This window comes from Hyaena hyaena, unplaced genomic scaffold (genome assembly GCF_003009895.1).
Source record: "Hyaena hyaena isolate Hyena2069 unplaced genomic scaffold, ASM300989v1 scaffold_99, whole genome shotgun sequence".
Taxonomy (NCBI): Eukaryota; Metazoa; Chordata; class Mammalia; order Carnivora; family Hyaenidae; genus Hyaena; species Hyaena hyaena.
Genome location: NW_024080731.1, coordinates 2,904,069 through 2,926,261, shown reverse-complemented (window position 1 = coordinate 2,926,261; position 22,193 = coordinate 2,904,069). Strand labels below are relative to the sequence as shown.

At 35.8% G+C, this 22,193-nt stretch overlaps 1 protein-coding gene across 1 annotated transcript in view; it reads right to left on the bottom strand.

The window, feature by feature from the left end:
* OTOGL (otogelin like) overlaps positions 1 to 22,193 on the bottom strand; it is a 145,092-nt gene that overhangs the window by 32,673 nt on the left and 90,226 nt on the right. The window contains 10 exon segments of the mRNA XM_039235570.1: positions 650 to 742; positions 834 to 857; positions 1,097 to 1,239; positions 1,747 to 1,924; positions 4,959 to 5,026; positions 7,801 to 7,875; positions 8,188 to 8,267; positions 12,561 to 12,678; positions 14,640 to 14,918; positions 17,509 to 17,676. Of these exon segments, the coding sequence (XP_039091501.1) occupies positions 650 to 742; positions 834 to 857; positions 1,097 to 1,239; positions 1,747 to 1,924; positions 4,959 to 5,026; positions 7,801 to 7,875; positions 8,188 to 8,267; positions 12,561 to 12,678; positions 14,640 to 14,918; positions 17,509 to 17,676 (1,226 nt within the window).

Below are 22,193 nucleotides of genomic sequence, written 5' to 3'. Positions count from 1 at the left end.
TTACATTTTTGAGAGAACTATATCAGTGAAGTACCCAGCTTATAGCTCACCCCTCTCCAGTAAATATATCCTTGGGATAAAGGTTTTTTCCTGTAAAATCAAACAGCTTTTCCCTAATTTCCCAATACATCTCCCTTCTTCAATTTAGTTCAGTAGTTAAATATTTCTTCACTTTTTCTTAATTTGGTTAGCACATATTCATTGAAACATTAACATCATAAGCACTTCAAAACTATTTTTCTTTCAGTAGTCTTCATTCCAATATTCTTAGCTACTCTTTATTTCAACCCTGTGATCTCTCTTTTTCACATCAGTTCCACATTGTTTAATGGAAAACACTAGTGTTAACTCTGACACTAAGAAACTTGGGCCCTCACAGTGTCCAAGAAGGCTTTCATGGACTTGACACGGCCATTATAGTTAAACTCACAAGGGGAGAAACGTTTGCCAACAGTTGGCACATCTTGCAAAAAGAAATACAAAATTAAGAAACACATTGTTTTACTTTCCATGAAAAGAATGATTATACACAATAGCAACAAAACTCCACCGAAATGTTTAATTATCCCTCGTTTTGGAAATAATCGTGTTTAATATAATCTCTTAACCTTCTCCAATGTGAGAATATCTTCCAACTTTGTGTTCTTACCTTTCTTGCTGCCCGATTAACAAATATTTTATGTATCGATGTTGTCAAATTTAACTTCTTAAAACAAAGCCCATACATTCTTCCAGAGGATGCCTTAATTTGAAAAAGAATAAAACTTTATGGGATTAAACATAACTTTAGCAATATGGAGAAGGAAATGATGAAACGCTTTGCAAATACTCACTAGCTTTTTAAGTGAATTTCCATTCTGAAAAAAATGTAAAAAAAAACACTTAAAAATATATTCCTTGACTTTTAAAAATATTATTTGAATTAATATTACATGCCTCTAAATATACTCACATGAAACATTTTTTTGTTTTAAGTACTAGAAGATATACCTCAGTGAGTTCTTGAGCCCCTTCTTACTCTACGAATATCTAATGTTGCTGTGCCCCTTAGCTATGGATTTATGAAGAAATGACACGAGAATGGATTATGACCTACCTGATTCATGGAACACTTTTCAATATGAACAACTATAATCTCTTCAGGAATTCTTAATAAGATATAAGAAGCCATACTATATAATGCTGCATTGTTTCCATCAAATGTAATAATACTCAATTCTGACAACATGGAACATCGACCTAATAAAAATGGTAGAGAGTGGATTTGGTCTGTTAATTAATTATTTGTATTTGTAGTAATGATTGCTCCTTAAAAAAAGAAAACTTTTAAATTAGTGTTATTATGTTTGACAAAAAGTAACTCTAAAGGTTACATATTGGGAAACAAAATCATAAAAGAAACCGAGAAAGTTCAGCAATAACTAGCTTGATGAGTGAGGAGATCAGTTCCAAAACGGTAACAATCTTCTCCTGGTTGGAAATTGACTGTCATGTAAGAAATGCAAACTTACGGGGCACCCGGTGGCTCAGTTCCTTAAGTGTCTGACTCTTAGTTTTAGCTCAGGTCATGATCTCAAGGTTCCTGAGTTCAAGCCCCACATCAGGCTTCACACAGTGTGGAGCCTGCTTGAGATTCTCTCTCTCCCTCTCTCTCTGCCCCTCTCTCACTTGCTCTCTCTGTCTCTCTCTTAGAATAAATAAGTAAGAACTTAAAAAACAAAAAAAAAGAAGAAGAAGCAGGCTTACAAGGACATTCCCACTCAGGGCAGCAGATATCACTATTCACTTGAACAGGCCTTCCCCGGAAACCACAGTCAGGCATTTCCAACTCCTTTGGGCAATTAAGAGACCAGTTGTATAACTGCCATTCCATATTAAGGCATATATATTGGCTACAATTATAAACAGGATCAAATTGTTGAGGCTGTTAATAAAAAAGAAAATTAGTTTTCCTTTTTCTATTTTCAAATGTTTTCAAATAATTTTTAAATTCCCCATTCACACTGCTCATAGTGTACATTTTCTAAATATGAAAGCTTTTGAAAGATGAACATTTAGAATTTCACCATGATTTTTGTTGACATATTCTTTCTAAAATACTAGGTTTTGACTTAATTTAAGCTTAACCTTAATATTTACTTGATATAAGAATTGCCCATATACTCAGACATCTGAGCAAATTGAAGCTTATCCTACATTGTCTTGATTGGTGTTTTGCAAACAGACCTATACAGTAGAGGTCAAGGTTTCAAATGTCCTATAAAGCTAGTATATCATTATAACTTCTGTTAATGTAAATTTTAAAAAATTACTACTTAATACTATAAACATTCTATTAAAAATTCATATGTGAGAAGAGTTTAACAGCCCCTAGATAAAATAATTATAAATTAATTTTTATATATAGCTCACTGACTTCTAGATAAACAAATACCAAATAAATCAGTGGTAGATTTTCTTTAATTTATAAATTTTATTGTATTTAAATTATGGTAATAATTATAGCAGTGATCAAACATTTATATCTCATTATATTTAGGACATTATTCTAATTAACCCATTTCATTCCCATAAAAACAACCCTCTGAGGTAGGTACTACTATTTTTTCCTGTTTTATAGATGAGGAAATCAGGAGAATGAAGGTCAAAGTAATTTGCCCAAGGTCACATAGCTAGTAAGTGGTATAGTCAGAATTTAAGTTCAGTGATTGTTACTCTGGAATCTGTGATCTTGACCACTACTCTATACTACATCTGAAAGGATGGGGGAAGAAAACTTAACATCTATTTAGCACGTATTATATGTCATACACTAATAGTAGCTTCTCTTGTTTGCTTCTCCCTAAATTTTCAAGTCATATCTTTGAGTCTCCTGAAATTTCTATCATCCCAATATTATACATGGTCAAAAACAAGAATAAAAGAGGTTACATGCTTTTGTCAATAGTAAGACTATTAAGCGAGCACTTCTAGATTTAAGAGTCAAGGGGAGGCAAGTAATGAAGTCTAATTTTTCAAATTTGTATTGATTCCCAGGATTGGCTCTGCTTTCCACTTAACCAGGAAAATGAAGGCATTTAGACAAAACTAAAGCCCCTACAATATCTAAATTGCCTAAAAGAATTTATATCTTCCACTCTACTGAAGCTGTTTTTAACAAGGTCACCCAATAACCTTTACTTTGCTAAACCCAATAATCAATTTTCAGACCTCATCTTACTTGACTTACTAACATATTTAGGATAGCTTCTTCCTCCATCTTCCTTAATGTTTTCTTTCCCTGGCTTCTAGACCAGTTATGGTCTCCACTACTTTCTCCTGTTTCACTAGTTAATATCCTCTGGATGTTTGCCAGAATTTCTTCCTCCTTCCTCTCTTCTCTATCTCCACACACTCCCTTTGTGATTTCATCCCATCACTGAGAATTTCCAAAATTTAATTCAGCGTGACCTCTGCTCTAAGCTCTGTTTATGTTTTCCAGATCTGTACATCTGTAGCTTTTTGATGTCTAAGAGCAATCTCTATCTTTACATGGCAAAACTGAACTTTTGGTGACATCCATCCCAGACCTTCACTTCTGACAACTTCGCCATCCTGATTAACACCAACTTTATCCTTTAATTGCTCAAGGCAAAGATCTTAACATCCCTGATGCCTCTGTTTCACTCACACTCCATGTCTAATCTTTTAGAAAATTCTGTGGCCTCTGTATTCATAATACATCCTGAACCCAGTTATTTCTCACCATCCCCACCTGTTATCTGGTCCATGCCACCATCATCTCTGCCTACATTCCTGCAAAATAGCTTCCTAACCTGTTCTGTTGTCTCTTTGCATCATACCTTCAACACAGCAGGTAAAATAACCTCAAAACAAATCAGATCATGTAATGTCTTTGCCCGAAAATACCCAGTGTCTTCCTGTGTCTTTTAAAATAAAAACTACAGTTTTTATAATCATCTACAAGGCTTTACATAATATAATTTATTTCTTTTCTTATTGCTTACTTACTTAATGATGTCTTTAATTAGTATTTTAATATGTCAGGTACATTTTTTATCTCTGGGCCTGCTTGTTCTTTTGCCTGGAAGTTTGTTTCCTGGTACCCATAACTGTATTCACTACCCTGGTTCTCAGCATGGTTTAGTATTTGAACTTCTTCAGATCTTTTACTCTACAGTCACCTTATCAATGAGAATTTTCTGACCATGTCAATGAAAATAGATTTATTTTTTTCTGAGAGCACCTTCTAACATTTTATAAAACTTAGTAACTTGTTTTGCTTATTGGCTATCTTAGAACCTCCAGTAGAATATAAACTCCACAAAAGCATGGAAGTTTGCTTCCTTTTACATTGTTTTATCTATGGTGCTTGGGTAGTGGTTGGCCAAAAACAGTGGTAAATAAATATGGGTGGAATAAACAGTTGGTTCATCAAACAAGTGGCACAGTTGAAGTAAGAAGAAAACTAACTGCTCAAGTCTCAATCAATACAATTACCAGCTCTGGGGTCCAATGACCTGATCTTTTTTGGCTTGCTGATGTATTTTTGTTATCTGCCACAGTGTCTGGTATATAAATATACTTATATTTATATAAGTATAAGCTGCTTAATAAATATTTTTGAATGCCTGACTTACAGAGAAGCCCACACTAGATAAGTCTTTATTAAAGGATCATACCTAAGACTTCATTTGAATTTTGTTTTTCTTAGTGTGACCAGAATCTAATTAAGAAGACATATCTAAATCAGTTAAGAAAATACAGTTGTGTTCATGCCACAGAGAGGGCACACACACAAAAAATTTGCTAAAATGTAATGCATATTTCTTAGCGTCTTTTGACAAGACTAAAGAGCATAGCAAAAGAGGTATAATAGCATTTGGATAGTGATACAGAAACTTGAATGGATGCTATCAGGAAATGACAAGTAGCTGGAATAGATTACCCAGTCATACCTCACATTCCAAACCTGTTGTTGGTGTTAACATATCAAATACAGTGAAGTCTGATGGAGTAATCATTTCTGGACCTGTTAGAAATGAAGATATCCTTTCCATTAGTGGAATGGTACCTATTACGTATGAAATTTACATGTAGTAGAAACTGCTAAGAAATTTCATAAAGATTATTTCATTTTTTCCTCACAAGAACTCTGTAAAGTAGATAACAATACTCTTATCATTCTACAGATATGGAAACTATGGTATAGACAGGTAAGCTAGTAAGTGTCAGGGGAAGAATTCAAACTAGAGAATTCTTATTCCAGAGCTCTGGCTTTTCACCTACCATTCTACAAACATCTTCACTGTCTTGACAGCTTCAACACAATTGTTTCAACAAGTAAAAATATCATGGCATCACTAGAGAGTACTCAGGAGTTAGAAATTTTGTTGCCTTTTAAAAGTAAGTAGCGAAGCTGATTCATTTCCCTCAGTGACTCTCTAGTAAGCATTCCTTGCGAGCAGAATCCATGGTGCTTTGAACCACTTGTGGACCACCAGTGGTGGTCACAGTAAAGGAGCGATTTGTGGAAAGTGACGATGTAACTATTAAACACATTTGTGAGTCACCTTCAAAAGCTTTTTGGAAGGACTAACGTTATCTCTGAACTATTCAAAGCCTGGAGGACCACAGAACAGCCAAAATGAATGGCTGAAATTTTGTCTAGCTATAATTAATGTTCATTAGTGAAACTGTCAAAAAATGACTGTATTCATTTCTTATTGCTGCTGTAACAAGTTATTACAAATTTAGTGTCTTAAAATGTCACCAATTTATTATCTTGAGGTCCTAGTAGTCAGAAGTCTTTTTTTCCCCTTAGTACAATTTTTTAACTTTAACTGATATTTTTAATTTAAATCCTGGAAGTCAGAAGTCTTAAATCAAGGTATCATCAAGGGCTGCATTCCTTCTAGAGGCTCCCAGAAAGAATCTGTTTCTTTGCTTTTCCAATTCTTTGAATTGCCTGAATATCTTGGCTTATGGCCACTTTCTCCATCTACAAAGTCATAGCATAGTATCTTCAAATGTCTCTCACTTTCCCCTCTTCTCTGATTTGTCATCAGAATCACCTTCTCTGGCCTGACCCCCCTGCCACTCTCTTATCGGGACCCTTGTTATTATATTGGGCTCATATGGAGCCCAGGATGATTTCCCCATCTCAAGTTCCTTAATTTAATCAAACCTGCAAGTCGCTTTGCATGTAAGGTCATATTCACAAATTCTTGAGATTAAGTCGGGAACATCTTTGGAGAGCTGTTATTCAGTCTACCACAATGATGTAAGAAAAAACTACATTTCCAGTTAAATAAATTCTCTAAATAATCTTAATTTTGTGCTTATTTTATAGTTTCTAATTTTTCTAATTTTTTATTTATTTCTGAGAGAGAGAGAGAGACAGCATGAGCAGGGGAGGGTCAGAGAGAGAGGGAGACACAGAATATGAAACAGAGCCCAATGCAGGGCTCAAACCCATGAACCGTGGGTCACCCAGCTGCCCCTATCGTTTCTAATTTGAAGAATAAAGGAGAACAAAAAATCCCATTCCTTGGTCCTATGAGGAGTGACCATGATATACAGATATTGTATCTTCTGGGGAATATGAAACAATACAGACTTAAATATTTTTATTCTTATCACTATAAGCTTTTAAGCAATAGAAGAGGAAACAAAATTCTAATCCAAAACAAGCACAGTCATGGAAAATTCTAATAACTTATCAGGATTAAATATATGCAAAGCACTTAGTCCAATGCCTGGCATGTACTAAGTACTTAATATATGGAAGCCAATAAAAATAGTGGTAATAGTGACAGTTAGAGGGAGGTTTAGGTATGTCAACTATAATAAAGTTTTTAAATTTTTTTATAATTCAGTTTTTAAATTTTAAACCATGAATTTAAATGATTGGTTCAGGACATTTTTACTTTAAAAATAAAATAGGGCACTTGGGTGGTTCAGTTGGTTAAGAGTCCGACTTTGGCTCAGGTCATGACCTTTGTGAGTTCATGACCTGTGAGATCAGGTCATGATCTCAAGAGTTTGTGAGTTCTCTGCTGTCAGCACAGAGCCTTCTTTGGATCCTGTGTCCCTCTCACTGTCCCTTCCCCACTTGCATGTACACACAGTCTCTCTTTCTCTCAAAAATAAATGAACATTAAAACAATAAATAAAAGAGAAAATAAACACTCTCTTAGAATGGACTATGAAATCCATAACTCCTACATAAAGTCAGAACTCCCACTTGCCTTTCTTAGCAGATAATTTAATTAGCAATATAATTAGACAATGATACTATAACCAAAAAAGAAGAAATATCTGAACTTTTCTAAAGTATAACCTCAGGAAAAATAATACATTAAGTTTGTCAAGACTTGTGTGAGGAGAATTATCAAACCCTTTCCTAAGCCAAGTTTCACAGACAGGGAGAAGAGTGCGGTATGAGCAGACTGCCTACTGCAGAGGCCAGGACAGAACACAAGAACGGAAATGGAAGTGCCAAAGGATGACTTCATTTGCATGAACATCTCTTCAGAGTCAACTTAATCACTGTGAAAAATGTAAGCAAGATTATGCGAAACCCAAATTCTAGGTTTAAAATGTGAGAGCAGTCCTTGTTATCTATATGAGCTGAAATGGAGGAAGAGGTGAACTGAATGAAGAAGCCGTTCAGACAAACGCTCTGAAGACCATGTAAAAGACGAAGTGACTGCTGGGACAGTACTGATGCCAGCGGCTGGTATAAGTGTGCCAAGACTTAAATTACATAAAGCTAATTTTAGGACCTCAAATTGTGACAAAGAGCTGTAAATATGGGTAGAGATGGCTTACCTGGTGGCATTAATTCTGGTTCTGTGGGAATCAGAGGGATGCCTACAAAATAACACAAAGATACTTTTCCTTAATCTGTTTTTGCTTAAAATGAGACCCATATATACTTCCTATATGGATCTTCAGCTTCAAGGAAAATGTTTTGGAAGAGAGAGAGAGCACAGGAAAGATTTTAGAGCCAGAGATTTACATGTTTTAGCAGAGTAAATAGAAACAAAAGATTCTGGAAGGGATATTGAAGAAGAATCTTAAAGAAGTTGTCTAAAATTTCTGTTTACAACCAATTGCTATCAATAGAGAAAAGAACATTCAAGTGTTTCACTTTTCAGAATATGAAGTATGGTTCATACTTACAGTCTCCTGGATAAACACATTTGAAGGTGACCTCATCGAGGATCATATTTTTAGGGCAGTAGGGCAAGCATCCTTCAACTCTTTACATGAAAAAAAAAAATCAAAGTGAATGAAAAAAGCTTAAAATATTAAAAAATACTGCATTTAATATATGCAATTAAGACATATTTTTTCTGAAGTCTCCTATTCTCCTTGTCAAGCAATAAGGAGTGTTCATTTGCTACCATTCCATCATACTTCATTTTATGAAATCTCAATCCCTAGGAGATAGTGAAGAGACGTCATTCATGATCAATGAAGAATTTGAACACAGATTTCTCAAAACATATACTTATGTTTGGAACGCACTAAACCCAATGTCTATAAATCACTGAAAATGAAGAAGAATCATTTATTATTATTTTAATCTACAATTGTTATACTTTCCACTCCTATATTCCCCCAAATCCCAGCTGATAGACCAGCTTTTTAAATATCCTCACCTTAAGGATGCTAGTAGAACAAAAAGACACTTCAGTAGCTCTCCCTGACTATTATTAAGCCCCAAAATCATTGAAAAGATATTAGGAATCACCACATGGAAGGCAAAGAGGTGGAACATAGTTGTGGTTCTTTGAGAACAGGGAGGGGAAGGGGCAGAAGCCGTAGCTCTTAAGAGCCCAAATGTTTGGCAGTGCCCTGGGAGGACATGGCTGTATATGAGCCTATGGAGATTGGATTTCCATTTCTAGAACATTTGGCTTTTATAAGGATCTCTACTTCTTGTGCATGGCACAGGAGCAAAGCAAGAGCCCCATATTTGGGGCACGTGGGTGGCTCAGTTGGTTAAACATCCAACTCTGGATTTCAGCTCAAGCAAAACTGTGATCTCACAGTTCTTTACCTGGGATCGAGCCCCATGTCGGGCTCAGTACTGACAGCATACAGTCTGCTTCTGATTCTCTCTCTGCCCCTTCCCCAATCATTCTCTCTCCTTTCTCCTCTCTCTCGCTCTCTCTCTTCCTCAAAATAAATAAATAAACTTTAAAAAAAAAAAAAAAAGAGTCCCAAGTTTGAAGAAGCTGTGGATGGGCCAAAGACAAGAAGGACCATCTGCAATGCTTTTTATCTAACGGACTGAAACCAATATAACAAGTGAGGTTACATTTTCCTTCTTGTCCAATTGAGACTCAGAGTCCAATGTATTCTGATTCAAAGGAAATAAATATAATCTTTTCCGCACAACCAATTATTTCACTCATACATACTAAAGAGAATTACTGCAAACATTTTTATAAAAAGCCTTGCTTATCTGACTCTCAAATACACTAGCAGATAGTAATAATATTTTAAATATTTTTAGACATTTCCAACTGCCACCTCTGTAAAGAATTTGATTTAAAAATACTCAAGGACTCTTTCCAATTCAAGGGGAAAATGAACTTGATACTAGGAGTAGGTACTGCCACCAGAGGACACTAGTTCATGGAAGAAAATCCAGACAACACTTTTAAAAAAAACAAGAAAAGCTCATTTCTCTTTTAACATGAGACACATTTAGCCATCTCTTAGATACCTCCTTCACAGATGATTTTTTTACATAAACAGTTTGGCTTATGTGACCAATTGTTTATTTCTTAAGTGGACTTGAATAATAAAACTTTAAGTGGTATATGACATTCTTATTCTACTCTAAACTTTGTCAACAAAAAAGAAAAATTAAAGTTCCTATATCCCTGAAGAGAGTAGGGCCAGCTGGTTATCAGTCATTTAAATAAACATCATTTTTTTTTTTTTTGGTGCAACTCAATTACTTTGCAATTGTTTTCTGCAAGTCAAAACCAGAGCCACTTTGTTAAAATAGTTTGCAAAAGTCAGTAATTTATTCCTTTATAATGTCTTCATGGTTGCGCATGGCAGATTCCCCTTTATTTTGTCACACAACTGATAATCTATTCAACTTCTGACTGATAAAAATTAATGCCTCGGATGCAGACCAGTTCTTATAATAGGTATATTACATAACAGGAATAACAGTATTTATATATGGGCTCTATGCTATGCTGGCTGGCATCTTTTCTCATAGAAGTTCTCATTTCCACTAGATATTTTTATTTTTAACACTTGCTATATGCCAGAAACTGCAATTATCTAGAACGAGGATGGTGATTCTGTTGGGGATTTGGCGGAGGGGTGCAGAGGTATGTTAAGTCTCCCTTCAGGGATGCAAATACAAGGGTGAACGATAATTAATTAGGCACCTTGGTGCAGGGCAGAGGGAGGAGTTGAAAGAAGATAGAGATGGAGATAGAGATAAGAAACAGCTTGGCGGGGGGCAAAGATTTATCCAGAGCCTCTTCTCTGTATCCTAACTATACCAAAAGAGAAGATTTGGAATACCTACAGACCAAACTAAGGAAACATTGAGGATCTGGGTTCAGCCACCTAGGAGGCTGGTTATACCACAAGAAGTAATAAAGTAGCCAAATGCCACTTCATTTCCTCCTCTGCTGGGCTGGCGGGGCTCTCTGATCTTCCTTCCTTCCTTCCTTGCCCATGAGCTCCTCACTGTGGGGCCCCTGTCGTTTGCCTTCCTCCTGATGGCTACTGGAAGAGGCAGGAAATAGGGTGTGAACAGGAGAGGTCCAAGTGAATGCTGAAAAGAAGTAGAAATACTTCCTTCCCTTCTCTCTGCTTCCATTGCACTTCATACCCAGGAGAGGTTCAAAATCCAGCCCTGCTGCCTACAGACTGTGTGATGTAGTGCAAAATGTGTCACCTCTCTGTGCCTGTGTAGGGTTTCTCCCCTGAAAATGAGAATAAAGAGATTGCCCACTTCACAGCGCTCAGCACAGGGTGAGTCACACTATAAGGACCACAATGTGCTAAGTGTTGTCATTATTGCTTTAGCCCTCTTTCCACTGTATTGTCATTATTGGCTTCTGTTTCTGTCTTCTGCCTAAAGGCTATGAGCTCCTTGAAAGAGGTGCTGTGTCCCCTTCATTCATATGTCCAGGGCCTCTTGCAGTGCCCGTGTCTGACATAGAATAGAAGCTCATAAATGCCTAATGGAAAATGGTCCTTTTAAAAATATTCATGATCATGCTTCCACTTCTTTGTTCTCCTTTATAGCAAAACTCCTTAAAAAAAACAAAAGCTGTTTATATTCTGTCTCCACTGATCTCTTCCTATTCTCTTTTTTGCCACATCTAATAAACAATTTTCAGTCTCAAATTTAAAATCCTCAAAACTAAATTCCTGACCTTTCCTACAGACTCTTCCTCCTAACATTCTCCTTTGTAATGGTGACTCTGTAAATGGCGACTAAGTCCTTCCATTGAGTGGAATCATTTGAATTTGCTAATATTTGACCAGGTTTTACTGCAAAATGGCAGTTTCATATGGTTCTACCTACAAATTATTGAGGCCAAAACCTGGGTCTTTAATTCATTTTTCCTCTCATAACTGATATTGAATCAACAGTATAAGCCATGGCTCTAAGATGAAAATATGTTCAGAATGTTAACATTTTTCATAACTTCTAGGGCTACGAACCTAGTGAAATCCCCTCCATGCCTTGTTGGAATTACTAACCCATTCTGCCCTGTCCTTCCCCTCCTCAGCAGTCAGTGCAACAGCCAAGGTAGACTTCTTAAACATAAATCAGATCATGTCACTTCTCTATCCAAAACATACCAAGGCGCTGCTCAGAGAAAAAGACCAAGTCCTCACCATGGGCCACAAGGCCCTGTAAGATTTGCACACCACTCTGATTCTCTGGTTTCATCTCCTACCTCTCTCAGCTTTGTTCACTTCGCTCCAACTAACTGATGTCCTTGTTTATATTTAAACACACCAAACACATTCTTACCCCAGGACCTTGGCACTGTTCTCAGATTGAAAGACTCTTTCCCCAGACATCCACATGGCTAGTTCCCTTACTTCCTTTCTATCTCTAACCACACACTACTTTGTTGATGTGTTTTTCCCTGAGCACCCTATGCAAATTGGCAAAGATACACATATGCACTGTGTTCCCTATCTCCCTTACTTCCCTTTATTTTTCTTTATAACACGTATCTCCATCTAACAATATATTATCCTACATGTTTATGTTTTTATTTGTTTATTCTCTGCCTTAATCCAACAGAGTGTAAGCTGCATGAGGGCAGGTATTTTGTCTGTTTTGGTCAGTAGTGTATCTATATCACCTAGAATTCCTGGCACATGGCAGACCCTCATAACTATTGCTTGAGTAAAATGAAATGAACTCATGAGTAAGCATAGAGCATGTACAAATTATTCTTGAGAATTTTTTAATCTACAAAAGATACATTGAAAGAAGAATCTGCTAATGCTGGAATTTGCTCATTTAATGGTTACATATGACTTACGGTGGAAGAAATTTACAGGCTTGCGCTTCAGGATCACTACACGTTTTAAAACAGGGAGTAGCACAAGGTTCATATCTCCATTCACACATCCTCCGGTAGGGTACTGCTGCCTGGATTTCTGGAGGAAAATAAAGTTTAGATTGTAAATATTTTAATGTACAGCTTAAAAAATAATGATTTATGATAACATCCCTTCAGGGCTTGACCCCTCCTTGACCATAATGTTGTAGAAAAGGCAGGACAGGTGAAAAAGGCATTATAATGGCTTGATGATCAAAGTGTTTCATGGTTAGGTTGAATATGTAAATGTTAGTCTACTTTCCAAAGATTTGAAAAATCCAGCAGTTGGAGAAGGCCAAGAAAAATTCTAAATCTTTTCCCTTTATGTTTAATGGGTTCTCCTTGATCTGTATGTCATAATAATACTGAAACTTGTTTGGAATTTTACTTTTTGCAAAGTAATTTTTGTCTATTATTTTATTTTATGTTTGTAAGCCTGTTGAGAATTATTTTCATTTCACAAATGAAGAAATTGAGGCTAAGCAGAGCCAAAGGACCTGCCAAGTTCAAACAATTAGGAAAATAGCAAAACCAAAGACATGTTTCCCAATATCAAAACTAAGGAGAGCATTCCACCTTTGTTCTTCTCACAGAACTTAGAGCACTGCCTTGTAAATGGTAAATATTATCTAATAATAAACATAAATGAATCAGTCTTAATAATACATGCTTACAATTATAAAAATCTCCCTTGTTTAAAGAGTTTTCTCCTGTAAATTGCTAGGAGTGCCCCCTTCCCACATCACAGAACAGTCTTTACATAGCAGTCCAAAAGTGTCTTTGAAGAAGAGAGCTCCATAAAGAAGAAAGTTCAGGATAGAGGTTATATTTCTCAAATTCTGGGTATAGAATGCAATTCCAAAGTATAGGTAGGAAAATAAAACTTTTTGGAAGACATCTATGCATCTAAAATTTAGAGTGGCCATTAGACCTGGGTCGCTGGAATTGTGGAGCCTGAGACAAGATTGGTTCCAAGACTCCAGTAGGCTCCTAGAGCTTCCTAGTTTTAGGAAGCCCACAGAGGTCAGTTTCTGAGATCCTGACGATGCCATTGGAAGTAGTTATCCAAAACTCAGGTGGAGCCACTGGGTCTCATTCTAACAGAGTAGATTTCTAAGTTGGAGAGGGAAATAGAGACTCAAAATGTTCAACCTTCAAGTAAACTCAAGTAAACATATGGTATATGTCAGTGACTCTTTTTCTCATGAGTTATTTCAGTGACTCTTTTTCTCATGAGTACAGGAACCTTTCTTTAATAGGCAAAATTTTGAAGCTCATCTGAATTTCTAAAATCCAAAGACTATCAAAGTTTGCAAAAATTTACCCACAACATTAAAGTTAGGTGAATTAATGAGAGAAACAAAATGTTAAAAGGAAACAATTTGCTTGGGAGATCCAAAGCCTATGTTGAGCTCCTAGGTTTTGAAAATCAATATGATTTTAAAACATCAGATGAGTCAGTGAAGATTCCTCTCTGAAATTCAGAAAATTCAATGGCTATAAATAACTATAAAACAGTAAGGATTTCTAGAAATAAAATCAGGCTTCTCCTGAACAAGGGAAATCTTCCAGAGCTCAGTGGAACCAGACACCTTACTATTCAAAAGACAGAAATAAACATGTTATCTTTATCATTAAGAACCAGGTTACTGAGAAGTTGCCTTCTGGAAAACTAGAAGTAAACCCAAGAGATATGAGTAAGCTCTATTTACAAAGTTCCAGATAGCACTAAATTAGTAATTGGAGCCATAATTAAAAGTAACATTACTTAAGGTTGTTCTAAGCAATTTACCCATTAATTTATGTGATATAATAACTCTATAAAGTAGATATTATTATTTCTTCCATTCTAACTTCATATAAACTGAAGGACAAAATGGTTAAGAAACTTACTCAAAGTCATAAGTTTGATCTACTCGTACTCCTTTAGGAATGACTTAAAAAGTAAAATTTGATAAACATTTTGCCGTAACGTAAACTATCTATGGACTCTCCTTTTGAAGATCTCAGGAACCATACCTTCTATGCTGAAGCTACTTGAATGTTTGAATTCTTCAGAATCATCATATTTTGAGGCTTTGACACTAGAATCTGTAAAGACGATGAAAAAGCCTTTCTTGCTGTATAACTCAAATGCGCTGTAACCAGGAATCCAGAGCCCCTGATGGTGGAAAAATGTGGCTCTCTGATGAAAGGCCGAATTCGCCTGCCACAGTTTCAAACTAAGAGTGTCATCATCATGGACATAGAGAAAATAGTTTGGCCTTTCAGCAGATTCGAGGGAAACAAGTGCCAATGCTGTAAAACATAGAACAATGCATTTGACACCTCGCTGGGTTCTCTGAAGAAAGCAGATCATCAACATGAGCATTAAAAAAATGTATTTATCAAGAGGACAAAAATAGAACTCCATAACTGCCATATATAATTAATACCAATCTCAAAGATTTCAGAAATGAATTATAAGATCTCTAAAAGGAAAATTAGTATCTTAATGCAATGAATAACAGTGACAGCTCAAAAAAACCAGTCTTCGATGAGTTCTGTTTTTTAAATCATTTCTCATGTCCTTGGAGAGAAAAAAGACATATCAGCTTAGGATCCCAGAATGTACAACTTCATACAAGTAATTTGGTGATTAATTGAACATGTATTTGTATTTTCAAGCTTTAACATTTTCAAATGCACAAAATCTATAAAGGGCTAAATTGGATGGTATAAAAGAATAGAGAAACAGAACAATGTAGACCTGTCACTGCATTTCAATATCACTGGGCTCTTAATGGGCAATGTTCTTGCAAGCGATTTTGCTGCAGTAAGAAAAAACTATTTACTGAATATTACTGTCTATTTCCTGACAGATGAGCAAATGGCTAACGAACAACTACAAAACATTTGAGAAATGTCATCCTTTTTTGTTTATGTGCTTTTAAAAGTTTTCCTTATATTTGTAAAACCCATAATATAAAAGGGTTTTTTTTTTGTTCTGTTGTTGTTTTTAAAGTTTATTTATATATTTTGAGAGAGAGGGAGAGAGAGAGTGTGTGTGTGTAAGTGGGTTAAGGGCAGAGATAAAGTGTCCCAAGCAGGCTCCTCAATGTCAGCACGGAGCCTGACGCAGGTCTTGAAATCAGAGCCATGAGGTAATGAACTGAGTCGAAATCAAGAGTCAGACGTTTAACCAACTAAGCCACCCAGTTGCCCTGATATAAAAGTTTATAAATTGAGATTTTTAGGCTTAATTTCTTAGACCTTAATTTTTTTGGTTTTAATTTTTTAGTTTAAATCCATTAGAATTTTTCTATTAAACACATTATTATAATCATAAAATGAAGAGCTCAAATCTAATAAATGATTCCAAAGGCATTGATTATATCTTAAAACTTGTAAGTCCCTCTGCTGAGCACTGGAAGATGCAAAAAGGAAAAAAAGAAGTCTGTATCAGAGGAAAAATATATAACTAACATATAAATTGGAACTGCAGACTTGGGATAGGGGTTTTCACAGATTAAAAAGACCTAAGGGAGGAGCCAGAATGGCTCAGTCGGTTGAGCATTTGACTTTGGCTCAGGTCATGATCTTACGGTTCCTGAGTTCGAGCCCTGTGTCGGGCTCTGTGCTGACAGTTCAGAGCCTGGAGCCTGTTTCAGATTCTGTGTGTGTCTCTCTCTCTGCCTCTCCCCCACTCATGCTGTCTCTCTCTCTCTCTCTCTCAAAAGTAAATAAACAAAAAAATTTTTAATAAAATAAAAGACCTAAGGGAGTTCTTTTTACAATTCTTTCTAACTAGAAAACCAGAAGATTTCTAGAATAAAACAAAGTTAAGTTGGATTCATTTAATAAATATTTTCAAAGCTCATACAACACCTCCTGCATGATTCTACATAGGGCTAGTATAAACAATGTAGGCTGAGCAGCACCAGATCGGAAAGGGACTCAAACCACCAGTTAGAGCAGTTACCAAGTGGATATGACCAATATAGATCTGCAGATGCAAAACAGTAAATGTGGGACCAGGGACCAGGACAGAGAAGGGTAACAGGCTGAGGGTGCCTGGGTGGCTCAGTCGGTTAAGTGTCCGACTTCGGATCAGGTCATAATCTCACAGTTCATGAGTTTGAGCCCCACGTCAGGCTCTGTGATGACAGCCAGCTCAAAGCCTGGAGTCTGTTTCCAATTCTGTGTGTCCCTTTCTCTCTGACCCTCCCCTGCTCATGCTGTCTCTCTCTCTCTCAGAAATAAACAAAACATCAGGAAAAAATTTTTTTAAAAACAGGGTAACAGGCTGTCTCAATGACCATCTAGAATCTGATTTATTTTCACAATGTTTAACTATTGTGATATCAAATCAAATTTTCAAAAATTTCAAATCAAGTCTACGATAGTTACTATGAAAATTTAAGTTATGCTTTATGTAGGACCAAAAACTTAATTAAATAATTGCCATTCTAATATATGTACACCAACAGATAAACAAAGAGAAGATTTTATACACAAAGGAGATAGTTGGTTCATGCACAAGTGTCTTCTTTTTTTACATTTATTAATTTATTTTTGAGAGAGAGAGAGAGAACAAGCACATGAGCAGAGGAGCGGCAGAGAGAGAGGGAGAGAGAGAATCCCAAACAGGCTCCACTCTGTCAGTGCAGAGCCCAAAATAGGGCTTGAACTCACAAACTGAGTTCAAGACCTGAGCCAAAATCAGGAGCCAAACACTTAACTGACTGAGCCACCCAGGTACCCCACTAGTGTCTTATTTTATTTTATATCCTTTAGGATACCTAAAAGAATTCCATAAACATATTAGATCCCCCAATTAATATTTACTGCATGAATAAATGAAAAATGTAAAGGACAATTCCTATTTTTAATTGGAAATCATACTTACATGATGCCTTCTCTTTAAAAAGGCCTGGAGTGATCATAAAATTAAAAAACAAATTGCCATGAATACTACTCCTTGGCAAAGAAAAAATGCTTCTACTGGTCATATTGGCCCCCAGAACAAGGCCAGTCTGTCCATAACTTGCCAGCATGTATGGCCCTTCTCCAAGCCCTAGTTAAATACAAATAAGAGAATTATAAATTGGTATAGGAGTTACATATTTCAAGCTGTCATTTCAGTGGAATAAATTTTAATAACAAAAAAAATACTTCAAAAATTATTCTGCATTTAAATATTTATCATTAATAAAATAACAATTCTTTCCAAAAATAATATGATGAATTGGAATATATACTTACATACTTAGATTATATAATTTAAAATATATATACACACATGAATGTGCACATGTATATGTATATGTAAAACAGTGCTCCTCAGAAGATTGACGTAAGCCTTCTGGAACTCAGTTTTTCTCACCTATATGAAGAAGTTTCTCCAGGTAACTTCCCACTCTAATAGCCCGTGATTCAAATCTATTTTCAATAAACATAAATTTATCTCTATTGATGGCCTGTGATTTCGATAGTCTTAAAAATCAGCTCTCCCTAATAGGTTGCATTGCATGAAAACAGAATTCACAGTCATGCTATACAATACTTGACTGTGTGGAGAATTATTGATTTTACCAGTGAGGCATATCTATGAAAAAGAAAATAGGATGAAGCTCAACAAAGAAGTCAAAAGTCTTTTTACTTTTACGCTATTGTTTTTCATGCATGTTTGTCTTAAATGGTTACATATAAAGTGGAACATATTTCCTATAGTAAAAAACTTATTAGTGTAGAACCAAACTTGAAACTCAATTAAAATAATTTTTCAGCAAACCTTATCCTATGAAAAGACATATATACAAATAAGTGCAGTGATATTTTAAAAAATTATGAGTTAGGTTTTGCGATGATAAATTTACTTTACCTTCAACCCAATCTCAATTCCATTTAAGGTTCTTTTTTTTTTTTTTTTAATATTTTTATTTATCTCTAGGATAGAGAGAGACAGCGTGAACAGGGGAGGGTCAGAGAGAGAGGGAGACACAGACTCCGAAATAGGCTCCAGGCTCTGAGCTGGCAGTCAGCACAGAGCCCGACGCGGGGCCCGAACCCACGAACCGCGAGATCATGACCTAAGCAAAAGTCGGACGCTTAACCGACTAAGCCACTCAGGCGCCCCCCATTTAAGGTTCTTAATGTAACTGAGAGACTATAAAACTTTGAAGTTTCTTCTGAATCATCAAAATTAGGTTACATAATTATCAGTTGTATATATGTGGTAAGTGTTATCATAAAAGATCAATCTAGCTGCTATTGGTGAATTTAACTTTCCCTCTTTCCTCTAATTTTTATCTCAAGAAAAATTTTCCTCACACAAGTCCACTCTTAAGATGGAGGGAAAAAAAGATCTAAAGAAATCTAAGTGTTGGGCTTTTTCCTCTTTCAGGACTGAAGACCAGGTTTAAGGGTAGGGGAAAAATAATTAGATTAGAGGGTCAAAGCCTTTGAAGCAAAATGGGGAACAAAAACCAAACTTTTCATAATAAAGACCCAGAGAAGAAAGAGAGACTCAAGATAAGTTATCTTCAAGTGTTGACTCCTCCACTGACTAGAGACACTTCAACATTGAGCGGATAGGGACCCTTACAAGCCATGAGAAAAATAGCTTCATCAGGAATTTGAACATGTTGAGTAGGGATGGAAACTTGAAGAAAATTGCCCCCAATAAGCTGGAACTGAGCAGATACAGTGGAGAATGTCTTTATGAACCCAGAGCAATGGACTCGTTGCTGCTCTTACAAATACATACCATGCACAGTGTTGAGCCCAAATCTACAATAACCAAAGAAAACTGTATCATTTTTTAAGTTTATTTATTTATTTTGAGAGAGAGAGAGAGAGAGCAGAAATGGGAGAGCAACAAAGAAAGAGAATGTCAAGTAGGCCCCGCACTGTCAGGGCAGAGTCTGATGTGGGGCTCAAACTCTCACATGAGATCACATGAGATCATAACCTGAGCTGAAATCCAGAGTCAGACACTTAACCTACTGAACCACCCAGGTGCCCCAAGAAAACTGTCTCCACTATCTGCTGGCTCATTTTCTAAGAGAGACAAGAGCAACATAAACTTCCAAGATGCAAATGTATTTCAATTTATGAATATGTTTGTTTGTATAAATATGTAAATAATGTACAAATCAGTAGATAAGTATGTAAATTATAATGAGATATGCTTCAAAATGAAGACATATAAATCTACAACTTAAGGGATTGAAGCACCTTCATGGATATTCAACATAATAGGACAAAGGAAATAGACAACTGAACCAAATCTTCTTTCTCTCACAGCATAGGTCCCTGAAGAGACAACTGTCATCTGAGAAATCCATTTGTATAGAAATCAAAACCTTCTGAATTGTCTCCAGTTGATTGATTTCTTGTGTCTGGATAATTTTCATGCATTTTCACTAGCAATTGAGGCAAAATCATTGACTTTATCATTAATTTTCTTCAGAGAGAAGTATAATTTCACCACCTACTAAAAGCAATCATTTCCTGCAGTGATTATTCAAACACGATGTTAGGTATATCCTATCTAATAAAATCACTCTGAACTTACAACTTGCATAACAATTTTTAGTGGAATATTGAAGTCCTTGCTCACTGACAGCAATAATAACAATAAAGTTTTTATGTTTGCTAGTAAATGCCATAAAATGACCATGAAGTTATTACATAACAGTCTTTGCATTACAGATTATTCCCATAATCTCAACTGTTACCTCTGAATTTTCCTACTTTTTAAAATTTTCCTCCTAAAGAATCACAATGATTTATTCCTGCATTAGCTTGAAATATTAATAAGTATCTCGATAACACAGTGTCCAGTATGTAGTAAATAAAGGAAGAAATATATAAGCTATGAATATCCAAAGAAGGCCAGGTAGGTTTACAATATCTATAAAATTATTTGGGGTGACACAAATTAAGAATAGTCATTTAAAACAATCTTTTCATGACTACTATCAATAATCCCCACAGTTCTATATTCCCCTCCAATCCTCTATCTTCACTGTATTGTTTTTACAAACTTTTACTCTCCTTGGTGGGTTAATACTTTTTCCTATTACCATGATCATAGGAAACAGATTCCCCTATCACTCCACCTGATCAATCAGCGTCTCATGGAGGCTAAATGCCCAGTGTTTACCCTCGGAGTATTACCATTACAGTATTATAGATGACACTAGAAGAATTGGTTTGAAGAATCCTGTAACACATTAGAAAAAAGAACCATCACTAGTAGTGCAGCAGACTTGTCAACAGAAAGCAAAATGTACCAAGTAGCAAAAGGTAGAAATTCAATATTCATAGAAAATTCTGCTTCAGGATCCAAAGGACTGCAGAAGGAATGCCAGCAAGTAAAAAGGCACAGATGGAGACTTTTACAGCAGAACTGTGTGAGGCAGGAATTCTTAAGTGAGGAAGTTACTAGAGCATTTTTTCAAACTGATGTCTGTGTACATTGTGTAGAGCGCATGATAACAGTGTGTGGTGGTCTTTGCGAGACTGGGATGTGTTAACAATACACTAGGCAGTGTAGCACGGAGGTCAGGCTCCTTGGTGTTGAACTCAGATTGCTTACAAATTTCAGTTTACTACATTTTTAGCTCAGTGACTTTTGGCCAAGTTATTCAACCCTTGTGGTCTTCAGTTTCCTCCTCTGTAGAGTGTTAATAATATCTTAACAGGCATATTCCGAAGCTTAAATTATATGATATAGGTAAAGTAGTTAACACAATAAAAGCTATTGCTATTATTACTGCATTAATATTAGAGAATCAGTCTCATTTTAAGCATGACATCCAAAGGATTGATTAGAATGTGTGTGTGTGTGTGTATGTGTGTGTGTGTGTATAAAGTCCTCAACAGGAGATAATTTTGGTTTATATTTTCTTCAACTATCACTGGTTTCTTTTTTAATGTTGGATTTTTATTTCCACCAACCTTCCATAAATGTAACAAAAACCACCAAAAACTAAAATGTCAATTTTCCTTTTATTACATCATCTCTATTTCTCTAAAATTATCTGGATTTCTTTGGGTATTTATAGCTGACAGATTTCTCCCCAGCTCAGTAAGACACCAAAAGTGCCTTTGATTCGTTGCTTGAGTTTCTGTAATGGCCCAGTTTTCCTTTAACTATTTCTCTAATTGATCTCATCATGAGTCCAGAGTTTGTCCAGTCACTGACAAAATGAATACCTTCCTGGATCATTTTGCCTGTTTGAATCAGGTTGAAGTGGCTATAACTTCCTCATTAAATAGGTTTGACAAAAAAGCAGGCTACAAATCTGCCATCATCTGGCATTTTCACTGAGGCTATACCATTGTCTCTTCTTATATCTATGCCTTAGTTTTATGTAGCATCTCCTCTTATGCTTCCCACTGAAAATTTGGATGCTTGATGGGGCTAAGAGAGATCTGTTATTACCATTAAATCAATAAATTCTCATCCTGATAATAAATAGTTATTTTTGCCTGAATGATGATTAAATTCCTTATATTTTTATTATCACACTTAGAGTTTGTTTCTTTATTTCTTTTTATTTTTAATGTTTATTTTTATTTTTG